The sequence below is a fragment of the Mus pahari genome, chromosome 13, assembly GCF_900095145.1.
Source record: "Mus pahari chromosome 13, PAHARI_EIJ_v1.1, whole genome shotgun sequence".
NCBI classification, from domain to species: Eukaryota; Metazoa; Chordata; class Mammalia; order Rodentia; family Muridae; genus Mus; species Mus pahari.
In genome coordinates, this window is record NC_034602.1 from 94828966 (window position 1) to 94849106 (window position 20141).

At 42.3% G+C, this 20141-nt stretch overlaps 1 protein-coding gene across 4 annotated transcripts; it reads left to right on the plus strand.

The window, feature by feature from the left end:
- Positions 1-381: 381 nt before the first annotated feature.
- Positions 382-19901, plus strand: Cdc7 (cell division cycle 7). Of its 4 annotated transcripts, none has more exons than XM_021210383.1 (12): positions 382-477; positions 982-1163; positions 4860-4943; positions 5162-5297; positions 8858-8951; positions 9036-9178; positions 9828-10077; positions 10663-10758; positions 11541-11716; positions 12500-12582; positions 15080-15229; positions 18432-19901. In XM_021210383.1, the coding sequence occupies exons 2-12, from the start codon at positions 1067-1069 to the stop codon at positions 18821-18823; spliced, it is 1701 nt and encodes a 566-aa protein (XP_021066042.1). In that variant the 5' UTR covers positions 382-477; positions 982-1066; the 3' UTR covers positions 18824-19901. The 4 variants fall into 4 exon arrangements, with proteins under 4 accessions (XP_021066042.1, XP_021066045.1, XP_021066046.1 ...); XM_029545435.1 differs by having other exon boundaries at positions 399-477; positions 15101-15229; positions 18432-19417; XM_021210386.1 differs by lacking the exon at positions 10663-10758.
- Positions 19902-20141: the final 240 nt, after the last annotated feature.

Consider the following 20141-nt stretch of genomic DNA (forward strand, 5'->3'; position numbering starts at 1 on the left):
CGTTATTAGCTCAATCCCTAAACACTGGTTTATATCACAACTAAATAAATGATCAGCATACATTGCAGCTCGTCTCTACTAAAAGATCCTCAAGAACCAGCGGTTACACTTTTTGCTTTCAGTGTAGATAACCGGACTCAACCAAGTGCTTTTTAACCGAGAAGTGTCCAGCGTGCTGAGACCACAGTGTGAGGCCGAAACAGAACGCCAAGCACCAGGCGAGCGGGATGAGTTCTCCCCGGCGCCTTTTTAGCCCCGGGCTCCCTAGCCTAGCAGAGGACCACGGAGCCTTCTCAGCCGCACTCTTCACTTTCCGACCGCCGCGCCTTGAAAAACCACGCCTCTTGCGCAGGCGCCGAGGGTTTCGGAGTGCGCATGAGCAATTCAAAGCGGCGCGGGAAGAATCGCGTCTGGCGGCCCGGCTCAGTGGGACGCTCCTGAGGGAAGCGACCGCGGACGTCCTTACTTCCGTGAACCGTGAGTTTCTGACTGTTTGTTCCCCTGCCGTGGACGGCGAGAGACCGGGGACGAGTTCCTGATCGTGACTTAGGTCGTGTCGTCCTGAGAGCATCCCGCGGCGGGAAGAGGTGCGCCTGCGCACTGAGCTTCCCGTTGGCGCTGGCGGACGGTCGGCCCTACGCGCTCGCCCAGGGCGGCCCATTCATTCCTCCTTCCGTAGGCACCCAACTGTCCTCGGTCGGCTCCTGTCGAGTGGAGTGTCACGCCCTGGCGAGCGACTTCCTCCCGGGCAAACCGCAGTCCTTCCCTGCAGCCTCCCGGGGATCGCCAGCCGGCTGCAGCCGGCTCCACCCGTCCCCCCGCGGGAGTGCTCGCCGCAGGCCAGTGGCGGCGCCGCCGCCCTGGCTGGGATTTGGACAGATGGTGCGGGTTTTAGTGTTACCTCCTGAAGGGCAGGTGGTTTGTTGCGTGCCTGCTTGGGTGAGTTCCTTCGCCCTTCTCACCGTGTTGTGATTTTCACAGCTGCTGCTCTCGCCTGTGCACATGACTCGGTAACCCGCTCTTTGCATCCCAGTCGTGCGTAGTGGAAGCCTCTTTGGGGACTCAGATGGAGGAGCCAATGGCGTTTTCTTCCCTTCGTGGCAGTGACAGGTGTCCGGCTGATGACTCTTTAAAAAAATATGAGCAGAGTGTTAAACTTTCAGGTATGTGCTCAATGCCACGGTTGCACGGTTCTGAAGTCGCACGGGCAGCCAGTCTGCATCTTCTAATTCGTTGAAAACTAGGAGAAAAGGGGAAAGAAGAAATGTAGTTAAATTACACTCCCAGAAATAAACAGAAAAACCACACACACCTGACCTAAACTGAGTTGTATGTTTACATTTTACAAGTCCCATAATACCACAAAATCTAGATTTAGGATTGGATCACGTTTTAAGAGGATTGGAATCCAGCTTTCATTTTAGAGGACGTTGGTTGGGTCCAAATATTAGAGACTTTTTAGGAAAGCATGTTTGTTGACGCCTGACTTTTCTTCCAGACCCACTGTAGCCTTACTGTGTAAAGCTTAGTTTTAGGAATTGGTGGGGAAGGGATTAAGGATTCATAAACAGAATTCACAGGCAGAAACGAGTGGAATGTTTGTAACCGATGCCTTTTTCTTCATAGAGTGAAATGTAGCTCTACCGCAGACTCTAGTTTTAGAAGGAAAATTCCCATATTGTGTACTTTCAGCAGGACATAGCGGAAATCATCTGTAAACCCGGGTGGAGGTGGAGGATCATACCCTGCCTCAGCCCCACCCCAAGAATCAGGGTATGTCTAAAACACTATGCACAGTGCCCAGGTGGTAGTGTTCACTTAACATACATGTTTGTAAACAAAATTCCAGTTGGCTGTATTCTTTCCTAAAAGCTAGCCATCATCTTTGTCCTAAGAAAATTTAGGCTTATCCAAAAAGATACTAATTTTGACTTTTAATTTATGATACACAATTTATATACCTTCCCCCCAAAGCTTTAGCCTCATTTAAAAAAGTAAAACATCACATATTTTTGAATTCTGGCTAAAACCAAACTGTCCCTTATTAGAACAATGGTCCTCTTCCTGATGATGAGCAATACAGTTACTTCAGAACTTAAAAACTTGTGAGTCCCCTACCTCCTACCCCGTGCTCCCCCTGAGTGCAGTCCTCCCACTCTCCGGCTTGCTAGCTCCCTGTTCTGGACTGTGTATGCTGCTGCTGCTTGTCCTGGTTGGTGTCCGCCACACGAACTCATTCCTTGTTGAAGTTCCACTGACTTTCTCCACTAAACTGTCTTTCATTTCTCTGCAGATTCCTAATCTGTCTCCTATGCATCAGATTAATCTCAAAACACAGCAATTACCTAGTTTCCCTTTTCCTTTTTTTTTTTTTTTTTTTGGTTTTTCGAGACAGGGTTTCTCTGTGTAGCCCTGGCTGTCCTTGTACTCACTCTGTAGACCAGGCTGGCCTCGAACTCAGAAATTACCTGCCTCTGCCTCCCAAGTGCTGGGATTAAAGGTGCGCACTACCAAGCCTGGCCCTTTTTCTTTTTAATTTTTTTTAAAAACAATAGCCTGTTTTTCAGTCTGGCTTTTCTTTTTAATTAACAAGTACACATACATTGCAAGCATTTAGTGTTCCATATTCAGTTTGGCTTCTGGTTCAGGCTTCTGGTACACATTACTCATTAACTAAAGGGGTCAGACATGCATGAATCTGATCTGGTTCTAGAATTATCTTCAGGGGAATATTCCTTTTTTAATATCTTGAAAATCTGGTGGATTAATAGGGTGAACATTTTTTCCTATTTGAAAAGTTTTGTAACTTTTATGTTATGCAACATAGGACATTGCAAATGGTTCCCATAATAATTTTTAAAGCTTGCTGAACTCTTACCCATGGGATTCCTTAATGTGATTTTTTTAAAAATATATTTATTTATTTTATGTATATGCTGTCTTCAGACACACCAGAAGAGGGCATCGATGCCATTACAAGATGTTTGTGAGCCTCCTTGCGGTTGCTGGGAATTGAACTTGGGACCTCTGAAAGAGCAGTCAGTGCTCTTAGCAGCTGAGCCATCTCTCCAGCCCCTAATGTGACTCGCTGTGTTAGAAACATAACTTAAGTAAAGACTAACACTGATGAGGCTTGGACATACTGTACATCAGATCGTGAAACCATTGTGTACCTAGGCTTTATCTAACTCCTTATTGAAGTTTTGTTGCTGCTGTTGTTAGTTTTGGTGGGGGTTTTGGAACATTTTGTCTATCTTTGCATATGTAGAACCAAAGAGGATTCAGCACACAATAGGGGCTTGATATAAATAAATAATATAAAATACATACTTGGTGTAGCAGATGAATAGCAAAGCCCTTTGTTTAGTAGTATTGTTGATTCATGTTTATTGAAGAAAATTTGGGAAATTTTGAAAACCAAAGTATTTTCCACTGTTTAGTGTCACAGGATTTTCCCTGTCCAATTACACTAAAATAGTATTGTGTATGTGTGCGTATGTCTGTGTTTATGTCTGTGTGCGTCTATATTTATGTCTGTGTGTGTGTGTGTGTGTTTGTTTGTGTATTTATCTGTGGTGTGTGTGTGTATGTATGTCTTGTGTGTGGGTGTGATTGTGTCTATGTAAATAGAACACAAACACATATACATGTGCGTAGAGGCCAGAGGACTGTCTTGTGTATCATTCCCCAAGTACTCCTCCCCTTTTTGTCTTTTTGGCCTAGAGCTTACCCGTTTTGCTAAGCTGGCTGGCAAGTGTGTCCCAGAAATCTGCCTGTCTTCTGCTGCTGCCCTGGGATCACTAGTGTGTGTCACCATGGCTGTTTTACATGGGTTTTGGGATCAGACTCAGGTCCTCGTGCCTTCAAGGCAAGCATTTAACAACAGAGCCATCTTCCCGGCCCTAGGATACATATTTTAAAAACTAACTTGGGATCATAATCAACTTCTAATGCTTTCCCTCAGCAGTAGGAATTAGATTCAGAGTTTTATGTTGTTAGGCAAGTACACCACCACTAAGCAATAACCCCAGCTTTTCTATCTGTGTTTTGCGCGGTATACTCTCTTGGAAATTTCTGTGTACGTAACTACTCTTCAGCTCAATTGAATTCCATTGCTTAATATCTAAAGATTCTTCTGTGGTTCTTTTCTTGAATCAGTAGTTTATTAGATTCTATGTTACTGCTTCCACTTATTTTAGCTATACATACTTTTATATTTATTTAGAATTAGTGGTTTTTCTGGAGTTTGAGATAGAGTAGGCTGTTAACTTTGGGGATACATTAAATGACTTTTCCCTTCAATTTAGAGAACCTTAAAAGACTTGTTCTGAGGATAGACTAACCATTCTGTGCGTAAAACTTTCCCAGCCTGTAGGATTTCTGTCTCTGCTGAAGGGAGTTGATTTCAGGATTATCGCATGGTGCCCTGAGTATGCCATCTAGTGATCACAGCACCGCCTCGCCCAGCTTTACTCCTTTTTGCTTTAAACTTAGCATTTTCATCTTAAAGGCCAGATGTGTACTGACTATATCTTAGTGTGTACCTCTAGTACAGTACACAATTTCTGTGTTTAATTTTTCTGGCTTTTCATTTTTCCTGCTAGTTAAAATTTTGTGACTAGCAATTTCTTAGTAATTCTTTGGAGTTTTGATGTTTATCATTGTGGTTAATTACTTATTTTAAAATATAATTTATTGTTTTATTTTTTTAACCTAAGAAATTATAAGCTGAGTATTTGGGAGGCAGAGGTGGGTGATCATAAGCCCTGGCCAGCTTGGGCCATAAAAAGACCCTGACCTAAGCCAACATGAACAACAAAACCCTGACTGTATCTCATTAGTTCTAACTTCCTTTGTAGGTATTAAAAGAGATATTGAGGAGCTTTATGAAGCTGTACCACAACTAGTCAGTGTGTTCAAAATTAAGGACAAAATTGGAGAAGGTAAGTTAAAGGTGTGTTCCACTGTTGTTAAACTGTTGAAACCTTAATAGTGTTAGTAACTGTGGTAACAAGGTTTCTCCTTCTTTAAACAGAATGAAAATAATAAATATTTAGGATAAAATAGTCATAACTTAGTATATCACAGTCTCTTAACAGAATTGTCTTCATTAGCATTTTTTTAAGCCTAATGTTGGAATATTTACTTGATTGCTTCATAGGCACCTTCAGCTCTGTTTATTTGGCCACAGCACAGTTGCAAGAAGGACATGAAGAAAAAATTGCGCTGAAACACTTAATTCCCACAAGTCATCCTGTGAGGATTGCAGCCGAGCTTCAGTGTCTGACAGTTGCAGGGTAGGCATTTAAAGGAGCTTCAATGGAACGGGCTATGTGTGGTTTATAGTATTTACAGTAGCTTAACAGGAATGACGGTGAGCTTGTGCCTAAGTTACAGTGTTCAGCTAGTTGTTACTCTTGGGTAATGCGTTGCCCTATGCCTGTGATGCTTAAATTGCTATTAATCCTTTTAGAGGGGATTTTTCTTGAGACCCAGCCTGGCATTCTGTTCTTACTCCATGTATTTATAACCTTCCTTCCTGGTCAGCAGTCAGCCTTGGCTTATGGTCTGGGCTTGCTCTTAATGTGAAGAGCTATTTGATGCCTCCATTCTGATAGTCTTGTCTCCTGTGTCTTTCTTAGAGCAGAGTCATTTGGTATATGTTTCCCCTGAGTTTCTCTCTGCTAGGTTAATCCTGTCACTGTGGACATGGTAGCCTACTCCTATGCTGAGTTGTCTCCTCTTCTGGTACCACTATTGATCCTTTGCTCTCTTTAATGACCAAATTTCTTAAAAGTTACTCAGTGTGCCATTTGCAGAGTGTGATGGAATGATTTTATACACACATAATGTATAATGATCAAATCAAAGTCACAAATAATTGTATCTCTATAAAGATTTATTTATCTCTTCTGTCTGTTTCAGTCCTTCAGATGAAATGTATAATCAGTTGTTCTGAGCTCTAGCCACTCTGCTGTGTGGCAGAACACTAGGCCTTGTCACTCTTAATCAGTGCATTTCCATAAGTGCCATCCAACCTCCTGTATCCCCTGCTCACTAACCTGGCCTCTAGCCATCATAGATTACTTTCCACTTCTGTAAGATCAGCTTCATTGGCATCCTCACATGAATAAGATCATGTGATATTTGTCTTTCTGTATATTGCCCCATACATGGATGTGCACATATACTACTTAATTTTAATCTGTCTTCCCTAGCCAGAAAATAACCATACCAGTAAATGTTCTCGACTGCCTGTATACAGAAGATACCACCATCTATCTCCTCGGTTGCTCAAGCCAGACATATCATATCATTTCATCCAGACTCGTATATATCATCCTCCAGACACATATTTATCGTCCTCCCCATCTTCATTTTACTCCTAAACTGTGCCTGTCATGAAGTATGTAAACATTTATTCAAATCTGGCATGCCTCTAATCCCAAAACCTGGAAAGCCAAGGCAGGAGGATTGCCATGGGTTTTTAGACCAGACTGAGCTATAGTGAGATTCAGGACCCCAAAAAATCAACCCCCCCCCTTTTTCCCCCCCTGCAAGTTGGTTTCCCACTTTGAAAGCCATCACTGTTAATGTGTTTTCAACTCGACAGGATCTAAAATCATCTAGAGACAAGGCTCCAGGCACACCTGTGAGGGATCATTTAGATTCTAGAATAAAGATAGTTTCTGAGACTTGGAGGATTATCTTGGTTAGGTTATTTCGTGTGGGAAGACCCATTTTAACTGGGCAGGATCATTCCCTGGAGGGATCCTGGACTGTATAACAGGAGAAAGTTTTCTACTCCCTAATGTGGATGTGATGTGATCAGCTGCTCCAGAGCCACAGCCTTGGTGCAACTGTCGTAGTCAGAGTTTCTGTTCCTGCACAGACATCATGGCCAAGTAGCAAGTTGGGGGAGGAAAGGGTTTACTCAGCTTACATTTCCACGCTGCTGTTCATCACCAAAGGAAGTCAGGACTAGAACTCAAGCAGGTCGGGGAGCAGGAGCTGATGCAGCGGCCATGGAGGGATGTTACTGACTTGCTCAATTTGCTTTCTTATAGAACCCAGGCCTACCAGCCCAGGGATGGCATCACCCACAATAGGCCATCCATCATTGATCACTAATTGAGAAAATGCCTTACAGCTGGATCTCATGGAGGCATTTCCTCAAGGGAGGCTCCTTTATCTGTGATAACTCCACTGTGTCAAGTTGACACACAAACCAGCCAGTACAGGAACTGTGCACCAGAATAAGTGGTTTCTCCTTTGGTTGCTTTGTTAGAATTTTGTTTTATTTCCCATTCTGTGAACAGGAAAAGAAAAGGCAAGAGGTGGTCGTGGTTTTAGATGCTTCCTTTCCTGGTTTTCCTACTTTATGGATAACCACATTCCTTCTAAAGTCCTGTCCCCCTTACTGAGTAAGATATATATCTAAAGGAAACCCCCTGCATTCAAACTATACATTTGTGATTTAGCGACTTTTGTGACGTTAGAGACATTTTTAGCCCCTTACCTCGTTTTCTTGTAAAAATGTCAGAGGGTAACCTTTCCCAGGAGGGGTTGTGAGACCGGGGCTTGTTTGTTTGTTCGAATTGAAAAATGTTTTCATGGAGTATATTCTGGTCATGGTTTCCCTTCCCTCCAGTCCCTTCTAGGACTGTCTCATGCATCCCACTCCACACCCTTTCTCTCATTAGAAAGTAGACAGGCAACAGAAGACCAGGTATGGTGGCACACACCTTTAATCTCAGGAGTCAGGAATCAGAAGCAGGCAGATGTCTTGAGTTCTAGACCAGACTGGTATACAGAGTGAGTTCCAGGACAGCCAGGACTACATTGAGAGACCCTGTCTCAAAAAAGGAAGGAAGGAAGGAAGGAAGGAAGGAAGGAAGGAAGGAAGGAAGGAAGGAAGGAAGGCAGAAAGGCAGGCAGGCAGACAGACAGACAGACCACAAGAGAAACACACACAATACACACACACAGGGTCAGAAACCATAGCACACAGGGCAAAGACTAGTAAGACCAAAAAAGGACCCCAAACAAAACAGTATGTGTCTACAAAAATAAGTTGAGTCCTTTGTGTGTGTGTGTGTGTGTGTGTGTCTGTCTGTCTGTCTGTTGGCCATCTATTGCTGGACATGGGGTCTACCTTTAAGGGTGGTTAATATACCTGGTGAGACTCCATTGGAGAAAACTAACTTTTCCTTTGCAAGCTAGTGTCAGTTGCAGGATAGTTTCTGTTTTAGAGGTGGAAGCCCATGTTTTACTCCCTCTTATTCCACAGTGCTAGGACCCCATCTGGCTTGAACTTTTGCATGCTGCCCCAGTTTCTGTGAGTTTATGCATGTTTCAGTCCTGTTGTATCTGGAAGACACTGTTTCCTTGGATTTAAGTGTCTCCTCTGTCTCTTAAATCTTTGTGTTCTTCTTTGAGCTCTCTGGGCTCTGACAGGAGAGGTTTAGAGATATCCCATTTAGGACCGAGCGTGTCAGAATCTCTCAAGATTGAGTTTATTGGTAGGTGTAAAATGCTTAGACCAAAGCTTGGCTGGTCAGAGATGGTCAATGAGTGTTACTTATTTTAAAATCTATTACTAGTCATATCTGCTAATAAGTATTATTATCTGCAGATATCTCATGTTTGCGTTGTTATAGTAAACTTGTAACTGGTACAATTTTAGTGTGAAAATTTTATCTTTTACATGTCAGTTAAGTACTTATAATTCATAAATGTGATTTTGTGTTTTCTAGTAGTAAGTACATATGTATTGCTAAGATAATTCTTTTGTTAAGGCATTAAGTGATAGTGCATACAACCTTCCCTCTAAAGTTCATTGTGCATTTTCCAATAGGGGACAAGACAATGTCATGGGAGTTAAGTACTGCTTCAGAAAAAATGATCATGTGGTTATTGCTATGCCGTATCTGGAACATGAGTCTTTTTTGGTAGGTCTTAATAGTTTTGAACTTTAATCAGCTAAATGCTTAAATTGAAACAATTTTGTGACTTCATTCATAACTTTATTTTAGGACATTTTGAATTCTCTTTCCTTCCAAGAAGTTCGGGAATATATGTATAATCTTTTTGTAGCTTTGAAACGGATTCATCAGTTTGGTATTGTTCACCGTGATGTGAAGCCCAGCAATTTTTTATACAATAGACGTCTGAAAAAGTAAGTACAAAGAATCCCAGAAAACATTAGCAGTTGAACGCATGCTGTGGAGTCCATCTTTTAGACTGCAGTGTTCACATTGTTTCTGTTCACATTTTTATTGTGACTGAGAGGAAGTGGAATAGGAAAATAAAGTTATGTCAGTAGCATGATGGATGGCATCATGAGATGCACACTTAGAAGGAACTTGGAGTGGCTTGTTCTGACCTTCCAGCCCTTGTTTCTAGGCTTTCTATTTTTGTTTTAATGAGAGCGTTGGACAACACAATACATTTTCTGTTTGAAAACCAAAGTTGTTATATTTTTGTTGATTATCTTATAAGCTGAAAATAGTATTTATGTTATATAAGTATATCATACTTAGTGTTTAGGTAAGGAGTTAAAAGTATTCCCTAGTACTTGTTGTTCTGCCTCGTCTCACCCAGTACAGGCCCAGAGGGGACAGACAGTGCTCGGCTGGTTGGTCAAAGACAGCCTTAGCTATGAAGTACTTGGGGATTTTTCTTTTCTTTTTTAAAGGAATATTATACATTCTTAATTGTTGTAGAATGAATTACAGTTTCTTAGTGTGATTTGACAGCAGCATTAATTACAATGTTATTAAGATTAAATCTCTCCAGGAGGGTAACATACATGATTTGTTTCTAAGGTATGCCTTGGTGGACTTCGGTTTAGCCCAGGGAACCCGTGACACAAAAATAGAGCTGCTCAAGTTTGTCCAGTCCGAAGCTCAGCAGGAAGATTGTTCACGGAACAAGTATCATGGAGTCGTTGGACACAAGGGCCTGCTGAGTCGCCCGGCACCTAAAACTATGGATCAGCAGTGTACCCCAAAAACTTCTGTCAAAAGATCCTACGAAAACACACAAGTTCACATTAAGCAAGGAAAAGACGGAAAGGTTCTAGCTTTTACATTTTCAATAAGAACATTAGAACTGTTTCCATCAGCCAACAGAGGGAGACCTAGTACTAGGATAGCACTTGTGATTAAGACGCTTTTTACAGATCTGCGTTACACATTTTAATTGGTTAGTTAATTAGAGTGTTACTGAATCAATTTCACTCTGTTTCAAACTAAATTTTTTTATTTTGTCAGCTTTAGTTTGCAGTTATAGGTTACATTATATGATAAAACAAAAATTCTATGTTACAAAATTTAAGTTAGTTGTATCCCCTCTCTCTCTCTCTTTAAAAAGAGCATTATGATGGGGGAAATTCTAAAGTGTCTGTCTCCATTTTGACTGCCCAGGAAAATGAAACCCTTGTGCTGTGCGGGTGGCCTTAGGAGTCTTTAGTGTTGTGAGTGTGGCCTGTGGTGACACCGTGGGGGTGCTGAGTTTTGCCTAGACTGTGTCTCCTTTCACAGTGTTTGGTGCCTAAGAATGTCTTGGCTGTCATGTAGTCTTTCAAAACTGGCAGAGGACAGCTGGCAGAAAGTGTTACAGATATAACCCTAATTCTCCTTGTTTCTGTTGGCATTGTAGGAGGGATCTGTAGGCCTTTCTGTCCAGCGCTCTGTTTTTGGAGAAAGAAATTTCAATATACACAGCTCCATTTCACATGAGAGCCCTGCAGAGAAAGTAAGTAATGTAGTGTCATAGCTCAGCTGTCGGTCAGCCACACAGACGGCTCAGGGAATCCATCTGCTAGGGTAGCCTGTGTTAGTTTGGCTTTGCAGAAGGTATTGCTACTTCAAGCATTTACTCAAAAATTCAGTCTTTAATCTTTTTCTGAACTCTTTTTGGTGGAATTTTTATTTTGATTATCTATTGCTGTTTTTTCTCAATAGGAACATTTCAGAACAAGGCTAGACTTCAGCATGTGAGCTCCCAGGACCTCACAGTTCCAACAGTCAGTAGTGTACAGACTTTTGTAAGGTGCCTTCAGGTTGGATGGTTTTAGGTTGACTTAGGTACCCTGTGACAGCAGACTGGGGTAGCATTGTAACTGCAGGTTACAGTTGTGACATGGAGTCAGACCTTAGTGATTAGTAACTGTTAGTACTGTTAGAATGTTTCTCTAGTGTATCGGGAAATGTTCAAGAAAGTGTTAAAGGTTTGCCAAGCTAATTAGTAAATTTTAATGTTATTTGACAGAAAAACCTCAAAAATGTCTATAAACTTTCTTTTTGAGACACGGGGTTTTACTACATAGCCTAGACTGTCATCAAACTTGGAATCCTCCTGCCTCAGCCTCCCTAGTTGTGCTGTTATTTACATGTACAACCATGTCCAGAGGCCTTAAAATGTTTTCATAGACTTGTAATCCAGTGGTGCTGTCAGCAGTTTTGAATGACACTCATGCTTTTATTTACCATGCTCTTTTGAAGGCATCATATTAAATGTCACAATTTCTTTTGTAGCTCATCAAGCAATCAAAGACTGTGGACATAATATCAAGAAAGCTAGCAACAAAAAAGACGGCCATTTCTACAAAAGCTATGAACAGCGTGATGAGGGAAACTGCCAGGTCCTGCACGGCTGTCCTCACCTGCGACTGCTATAGATCAGATAGAGTCTGCAGCGTTTGCCTGTCGAGGTAACAAGAATTCCTGTGGAGTCACAGCATGTGGCCAGACAAGATTAGCAATTGAAATAACTGTGGGATGTTGGTTTAGTGAGAGACAGGGAATACTGTGGGCCCTGTCACAGTAGTGCAGTGAGCAGATAGCTTGACCTGCCCTCCTTGGGCAACACCACTTTCTCTGGAAATCACATTTGCTGAGTGCTGAGTACTGGGTGAGTGGGGCCCTGGGGCCCTTTGTTTGCAGATGGCGTTGTTTCTGCTGTCTACCCCACCTGCCCAAGCTCAGTAACCAGGACTAGGTGATGCTGCTTCTCTCGGCCTTAAGGTTTCCCTCTGGCTTTGCTTTTATAGATTCTTCCTGATTAACTCAGATCTACACATGAATGAGTACATCAGTAACTCAGGACTTCAAACAAGAGTTTTTATATAAATTCCTTTTGAGTTATGTTTTTCTGTTATGGTTTTTATTATCTACCATCTGTTTTTATATTTGGAAATTATGCTAAAATCTGTCTAGGCCAGTTTGTTGGGGTTGAGAAATAAATGTTTATTACATTAAGTTTTCATTGCTTATAAGAATTTTATTTATAATGCTACCAGGATAGAATTTTGTGTGAACTAAATTAATAGCTTACATAATTTTTTTTTTTTTTTTGGACAGGGTCTCCTTAAGTAGCCCTGGCTGTCCTGGAACTGTCCATGTAGACTAGTTTAGCTTCTGTCTTCCAAGTGCTGCGAACCAATGCATGTGCCACTGTGCCTTACTAACAGTCCAACTTTATTTCTCCCTCATAGGCAGCAGCAGGTTGCCCCTAGGGCAGGTACACCAGGATTCAGAGCGCCAGAGGTCCTGACAAAGTGTCCTGACCAGACCACAGGTACGGAGCTCGAGAAGTGCCCAGCCCCCACCCTGCGGAGCCCTTGTTCTGGTGTAGTGTTTGTACTCGCCACTGATGCCCAGTGTCCCACTTCTAAGACCATGTGTTTCTTTTTTGTGTGTTTTGTTTGTTTGTTTTTTGAGACAGGGTTTCTCTGGGTAGCCCTGGCTGTCCTGGAACTCACTCTGTAGACCATGCTGGCCTCGAACCCAGAAATCGACCTGCCTCTGCCTCCCAAGTGCTGGGATTAAAAGTGTGCACCACCACTGCCTGGCTAGACAATGTGTTTCTTTATGGAACTTCTGGTCTTTTTTTTTTTTTTTTTAGATTTATTTATTTATTTTTATGTATATGAATACACTGTGGCTATACTGATGGTTATGAGCCACCATGTGGTTGTTGGGAATGAAGGTTGCTCACTCTGGTCGACCCTGCTCGCTCTGGCCCTGCTTGCTCCAGCCTAACCTAAAGAGTTATTTATTATTATATCTGTGTACACTGAAGCTGTCTTCAGACACACCAGAAGAGGATGTCAGATCTCATTATGGCTGGTTGTGAGCCACCATGTGGTTGCTGGGATTTGAACTCAGGACCTTTGAAAGAGCAGTCAGTGCTCTTAACCACTGAGCCATCTCTCCAGCCCATAACTTCTGATCCTAATGCTGTTGTTTTTTTTAAATGACCCCCCTCCAGCTTGCCCCATAGATTGTATTTGCTCAGCCTATCTGAAAGACAATCTCACAGAGAATTCTTGCCATCATCTTTCAGGGACACTGTATTGCAGTGCTCACCTGTTTACTTAATACTTCAGAAATTCTCTGTGGTATAGGTGAAGTTTTTCTTTTTTTCTTTTCTTTCTTTCTTTTTTTTTTTTCTTTTTACTCCCATGAAAATAATACAGTACCAGTTAACAGAGTTTGAAAAAGAGAAAAGGTTTCTAGAATACAAAAAGTTGTAGAACCCAGAAGACACGGAGTTCAGTGTACAGGTGGCTCCTGCTGTCATGGAGTAGGACCTGGAGACCCTGAGTTAAATGTACAGGTGACTCATGCGGGTCACTTGGATTCACTGTGCACATGTCTGTGCTGCTAGTGATGTAAAATGAGTGTGACTGCATTCTCGTTAGGACACACATGCTCATAAGTACAAAATGACTTGTTAAACATGCTGATGACACTTATGGTATTGATGGGCATCTATTATCCAAAGGGTTATGAAAGGAAGTTCATGTGATAGAAAAGGTCACCTCTGAGGGAGTGCTATACAGTTGGAGATTAGCATTGAGCAGGACCGAGAAACTCAAGAAACAGCAGTCGTGAGCTTTGGAGGAAGCTATGAGCGTGGTGTTGCTTAGTACAGAGTGAGAGTCAGGAGAAAGACTCCATGTACTGCAGTGACCTCTTGGACTGTGTGCCATAGATGCTGTCCAAGGGAAGAGAATGGCTGTGTTCTAGAAGGCCAATGCACAAGTGCAGGGAGAATAGATTCTGTAGGCTAGTATCCTGCAGTGGTCCAGCTGAGGGGTGAGGAGTGCCTGAGTGTGGGTATTTGTGACAGTGAAAATGAGGGTAAGCAAGTGACAAGCATGCCTAGAAGGCACTGCATGTCAGCACTCACATGGCGTGCTGAAGGAAAAGGCTCTCAGAGTGTTTACACAACTAGCTTGAGGGTCGTGGACCTGTGCCTAGAAACAAGGTGGAGAGTGAACGAGACCCCGTGTATAGGGAAAGGTAGAATTGCACTGAGCCATAGCCGGTTTGAGATTTGTGGCACATCCATATAGAATGTCCTACAGAGCAAAAGTTCAGTCTGAAGCTCAGGGAAGGAGCCAGGGTGGAAACACAGCTGAGCATGGTAAAGGATGAAACTCCAGGGAGAGCATGCAGCAAAGGGAGGGATTGGGTGCTGAGGAGCAGGCAGTGATTGAGGTGAGACTGACAGGATGGTGCTGAGTGCCCAGGGGACCCAGGAACTTAACACTAGGACATAGGAGGGAGAGGTCGAGTCAGCCTGGTTTTGTTTCTGTTCTGGTGCTGGTCTCAAACCTAGGGTTGTAGCTGCACTGGTGTTAATGCTCAGTGTGTCTCACTAAAAGGAAAATACCTGTACTACCAAGTCACCATCTTGAAAAGCATCCAGATTTCTTCCCAAATAGCTATTGTTGAGTTTCCTTTGACCTTATAGGATCAAATGCAAATGTATATTTATTTACAATTTTCTAATGATGAAATATTTCTAATTCACCAGCGTGTTCAAGAGAAACCATTTTGCAGAAGGAATGTTGAGTTAGAGTTTTGGTTATATTTTAGACTCTCCCAAGAAACTTAAATGTCTATCCCAGAACGATTTGAAAAGAACCCTGTTGAGTTGAGCCTGCGTGTCGTAACTTAAGGTTTCTAAGATGATGCTCGTTCTCAGTAAAGTATGCAGCTACTGGTTTAGGTGATCACATGTTGAGAATTTCAGGCTGGTTTTTAAAGTCTGTTTTCTGTCACAGCGATTGACATGTGGTCTGCAGGTGTCATATTCCTGTCCTTGCTCAGTGGGCGGTACCCATTTTACAAGGCCAGTGATGACTTAACTGCTTTGGCTCAGATCATGACAATTCGCGGATCCAGGGAAACTATCCAGGCTGCTAAAGCTTTTGGTAAGTTTTAAATTCTAGAACAAGGCAGATGCTTTTGATTGTCGCCTATAAATTGCTAAATAAATATTACAAAATTCTCCTCACAAGTAAACTTACTCAGTGTTCATAAGTCATGTACCCTTAGGAAATTATTCACTTGCTTGAAAACAGTAACTTTGTTTAAAAAGAGTGGACAGTTGTTTATAATAGAGTGCCATGTGCCCAGCACACATAGTACACTAGTGACTGGTGTGTAAAGAGTGGACAGTCGTGTATACTACAGAGTGCTGTGTGCCCACAGTAGTGTTTAAGGCTGAACTTTACATTCCTTTCTTTGTCAGCTAACTAGAAGTCAGCTTTGTAATCTATCTCTTCCATTCTATACATTTTTAATAGTAAGTTTAAATCTGTTGTATATTAAACATTGTACTTGGCACTGAAGTAAGGATTACTACGAAGGAAGATAACAGAAATGTATGTTACTAGCTGTTGGTATCTGTGTAGTTAGGGCAGCAAAGAAGAAATACATCTTTTGTGGTGTATTGTCATGTGTGCACACATAAACGGAATTTTTCTTTAGGTTTTTGGCACAGGTTTTCACTGTGTACCTCTGGCCCACCTGGAATTCACAAGGATCCTCCTGCCTTTGTCTCTGGAGTGCTTGTATTACAGATATGTGATACCACACTCATCTCATGAGCATAAATATTAGCAACACAGGTTAAGGCTGCAATAACACATGCTACGGGTGCCTGAGAATCACTTTAGCCTTGCTCTGGTAGCCAAACTCAACTAGCCATGATGTGTGTGTTTACTCTCCAGGTAGTATTATAGTTGCTTCTTCCCAGAGGTCAGTGGGTGATATGGACAGACTCTCAGCTGGCCTACCTCAAAAATAACTAAGCTGCTATGTGCCCAGCCCCAGGGCCAGCGGTTCTTAAGCAGGAATACATATCAGAATTAACTAACCAATTTTAAGAAGTGCATACATCTGCCCCTACCCTACCCACTCACAGACAACACAATTTAGAAAATTCGAACACTTGTTAGGATGCCTTGTGCTTAGCGTGATTGTAAAAGGCCTTTGCTGTGGAGCACCAGCTGCCAAGGTCTGATGTGCCAGAACACTGTATGGAGGGCTTCAGGAGAGTCTCAAAACAACTTGCCAAAAAATGTGTCGGCAGCACTGACTCTGCAGTGTGTGCCTGTTATCTAGCATAAGAATACTTTGTTTGAGGTTAATAGGCTGAAATGATATACACAAGGGAGATGTGACATTGTTGTCTTATGAAGTTACATCTGATGAGAAATACTCTGGGGCAAGTCTGTTGATAGCACGCAAAGCCTTCTGAAAAATTTTCTGTTACAGTGCTTTTATCTTGTTTGTAGTGTGACAGTTTAGTGGTTTTTCTAGTATAGCATCTGTAGTAACTTCAGCCAGATCTTGCAACCTTGAGCTAGTAGAAGACTCAGTGCCCACAGGCCCGCTCTGTCATGAGTGCTGACTTGCCTGTTGTGCAGAGCCTGCCCCGTACAGTGGGCCTTAAGAACTCACTGAATTGTACTAAGTAAATTCAGAGACAACTTAGAGCTGAAACCAATGCCTGACACAACATATCCTCACTGGACGTGTTCATTAGGTTGTTCCTTCAACACTTTTAAGTGTACTCTTGGTCAAGTGCTAAAATTTATGTGTATTTATGGCCTGGGACTTGCTGGGCTTCGTCTGTTGATGTCAGAGCAAACTAATAAATTAAGGGATAAACTGTACTGCTATCCTCCTCTGGCTAGAGTTTCCTAGCCAAGGAGAAGAGAGCTCTAAAAGTAAAACTGGATTGATGCACACCCTTATGACTTCATTTGTGTTCATTTGTCTCTGTTGCTTTCTCTGGTCCTGCCCACCTCTTTTTCCTGTCTGCTAATTGTATTAGAAAATGTGAAGGTGGCTTTTTATTACCAAGATTGCTTTATTGGCAAGCTGCATACTCCTTCAAGGAATCTATGTGTGCAGCTCAGTGTTTAAGCCCCATGCCTGTATAATAGGGAAGTGTACAGTATATGATTACTGTATAATAGGGAAGTATACAGTATATTATTGCCTGTTTCTGTCCTTATTTTGCTCACTTTAATAGTATGTTGATGCTAAGTTAAATTTTAAATACTTGTTTTTTTAAAAAAGTGTGTATAGTGTGCACATGTGTGTGCACTTGTGGAGGCCTGAAGTTGACATCAGGAGCCTTCCTCATTTGCTCTTCTTAGTGAGGCATAGCTTGCTGATATAACTAGTCTTACAAGCCAGCTTTCTCTAAGGGCCTCCTGTCTCTGCCTTCTGAGCACCATTTTATAGGTGTGCTTCCACACTCAGCAGGCATTTGTATAGGCTGTGGGGACTAGAACTCCAGTCCTCAACACTTAAAGTAACACATGCTTTATCCACCAAGTTATCCCCAGTTCAACATTTTTATTGAGAAACCTGAGGTCTGCTTTGTTCATTGATTCATTCATGACCGTGTCTGGGGTGGGGATCAGACACTGTTTATTGTCATAGAGCTAAAATCCTAGTGGAGGAAAGTATTTGCTCTAAGAGATGAGTAGTGTTGAGAAAGACAGGAAGGATATGAAGAGGGTTTAGCGCTTATACATTGTTCTAGAACAGCATCTAGACGATTCAAGTAAGTAGTGGGGTTGGGAGGTCTAGTACAACAGGCATTAACTACTTCTGGTGTGTGTACCAGGAAATGTATAGGTTTGAGGAGTTCAAAGTATCATAATCTTCAGAGTGCTCACAGACTTATAGGTGAGACAGACATGTTTCATTAGTTATGACAGTAATGATTCAGTTTTGCTGATTATAACAGAAACTTAACAAGGACTTTCAGAATACAGCCCTTACAAATACAATTCTTGAGCTGGACAGGCGCATCCTAACACACTGGGGCATCCTAGGAAAGACGTGAGCCCCAGAGGCAGCAGGGTGAGGAGGAGAAAGGGAGGAGCTGCAGCTTGTAAGAGTTACAGAGCTGGCAGTCAGGTAAAGCCTGGCCTAGCCCAGCAGCCCCCACTTCCTCTCCTCTCCCCTGCTTTGTAGTCTGGCTTTGTGCTGTGAAGGTTGAATGGCACGCAGCCTTATCTCAGCTACAGAAGAACATTCATAAGGCACATGACTGGACTTAATTGGTTTTCATGAATTGCTTCTGATATGTTGAATTTTTTTTTCTTTAAGGCAAATCAATTTTGTGTAGCAAAGAAGTCCCAGCACAAGACTTGAGGGCACTCTGTGAGAGACTACGGGGTCTAGACTCTACCACTCCCAGGTCAGCCATTGGTCCTCCAGGGAATACTTCCCATGACCCTGCTGCTTCAGAGAACCCTGACCATAAAACGTCCCGTGTACAGGCTGCTCAAGCACAGTACTCAGAGGATTCCTTGTATGAAAGGGACAGTGATGGCTATCGGAGTCACCCCAGAGACTGTACTTCCAACTCAGAAGGCTGGGACTCGGTACCTGATGAAGCCTATGACCTGCTCGATAAACTTCTGGATCTAAACCCAGCCTCAAGGATAACAGCAGAAGCAGCCTTATTACATCCGTTCTTTAAAGATATGTGCTCCTGATACGGCTCTCCACTTACTGTTGCTGCTGTGTGTTGTAAGGTGGTGTGGATAAGCACAGGTTGTTTGTGTCCAATTCTAGGGGGAGAATGAATAACTTATTTTAAAATTATAATATTTGTTCTGATGTCAGATTGTAAACAGATTAAGAATTCTTAAAGAACTGGGGGAGTCCTTGACAAGGCCTTTGAGTTAAACCACCAAGTAGACTCAGACGCTTCGTGTCCTGGTCGTCTCTGCCTCAGGAGCAGCCGCACTTAGCCTGATGCATGGGTTCGAGGTACAGGTCATAAAGCTAACAGATGACAGGGAGAACCTGAGAGAAACACTGTTTCCAAGCAGTGTGTGGTCTGTACTGTGCGCATGGGGGAACTGGCTTTTGGTGGTGTGTGGGAAAGGTGTGCAAATGAACAAATAGTTATTGCAGAGATGTTTGTCACTGCCTAACACAGTCATTGTAAATTACAGGGTGCTTATTGCCGTTTCTGGGTGCCTCACTAAGTGTTAAATGTATTTATATTTGGAGCCGAATAATGTGTGTATTGTTGATAAGACAGAAATGCTTCTTTTTCTCAGTATTTTTTTCTCACACTACCTTTGTTTGTTTAATTAGGTAATGGCTACAAGGAAAAGTGAGCATAGAACTGGACATTGCTGGTGATGTTTTCTGGTTTGCCAGGAGCATCCACATTTCTGCATTTCTGTTCTGAGTTAATCTTGGTCGGAAGGAATGGGTCTTAGGTAATTGAGAAAAAGATACGAAGGGGACAAAGTAGCAGAGGGCTTGATACGGAGGTTTGTGCATTGTTTTTGTTCTAAACTTCTCTCTGTCCGTGATAGCATACCAGGCTCCCAGGAGTCGGGATAGACTTGCTGAGGAGTTCCTGCTTGTAGCATCACAGACTAGGGAGCTGTCTCTCAGAGTGTTGTGAACATAGATAGATCAATGTGTCTCATTGATCAGTTTGACATGTGTATATTATGTATATTTGTGAGTATACACGCTTTGTCTTATGTTGTAATTTTTTTAAAACTTGAATGTTTTGGGATATGTATTTAATAATAAACTTTTAGATTCTTATATCAGAATACTTATTTAAAGAATAATAACTTAAGCCAGGTGCATGTCGTATGTGTCGATAATCTGCCCAGGTTACTTGAGCATGGAGAGCCAAAGAAGAGCAGGGAAGAGAATACAAATCTTGTATTTCTTTTTTCCTTCCTGATGTGGTTGCACACCTCTAATCACAGAACTCAACAGGCAGAGGCAAGCAGGTTTCTGGAGTTCAAAGCCAGCTTGCTCTGGATGATGAATTCCAGG

Excerpts from the sequence above, each read along its gene's own strand:
- Cdc7 (XM_021210383.1), top strand. The coding sequence starts at position 1,067 with ATGGAGGAGCCAATGGCGTTTTCTTCCCTTCGTGGCAGTGACAGGTGT. Across the intron at positions 5,298-8,857 it reads CAGTGTCTGACAGTTGCAGG|GGGACAAGACAATGTCATGG; the intron begins GTAGGCATTTAA and ends ATTTTCCAATAG. Across the intron at positions 8,952-9,035 it reads TGGAACATGAGTCTTTTTTG|GACATTTTGAATTCTCTTTC; the intron begins GTAGGTCTTAAT and ends ACTTTATTTTAG.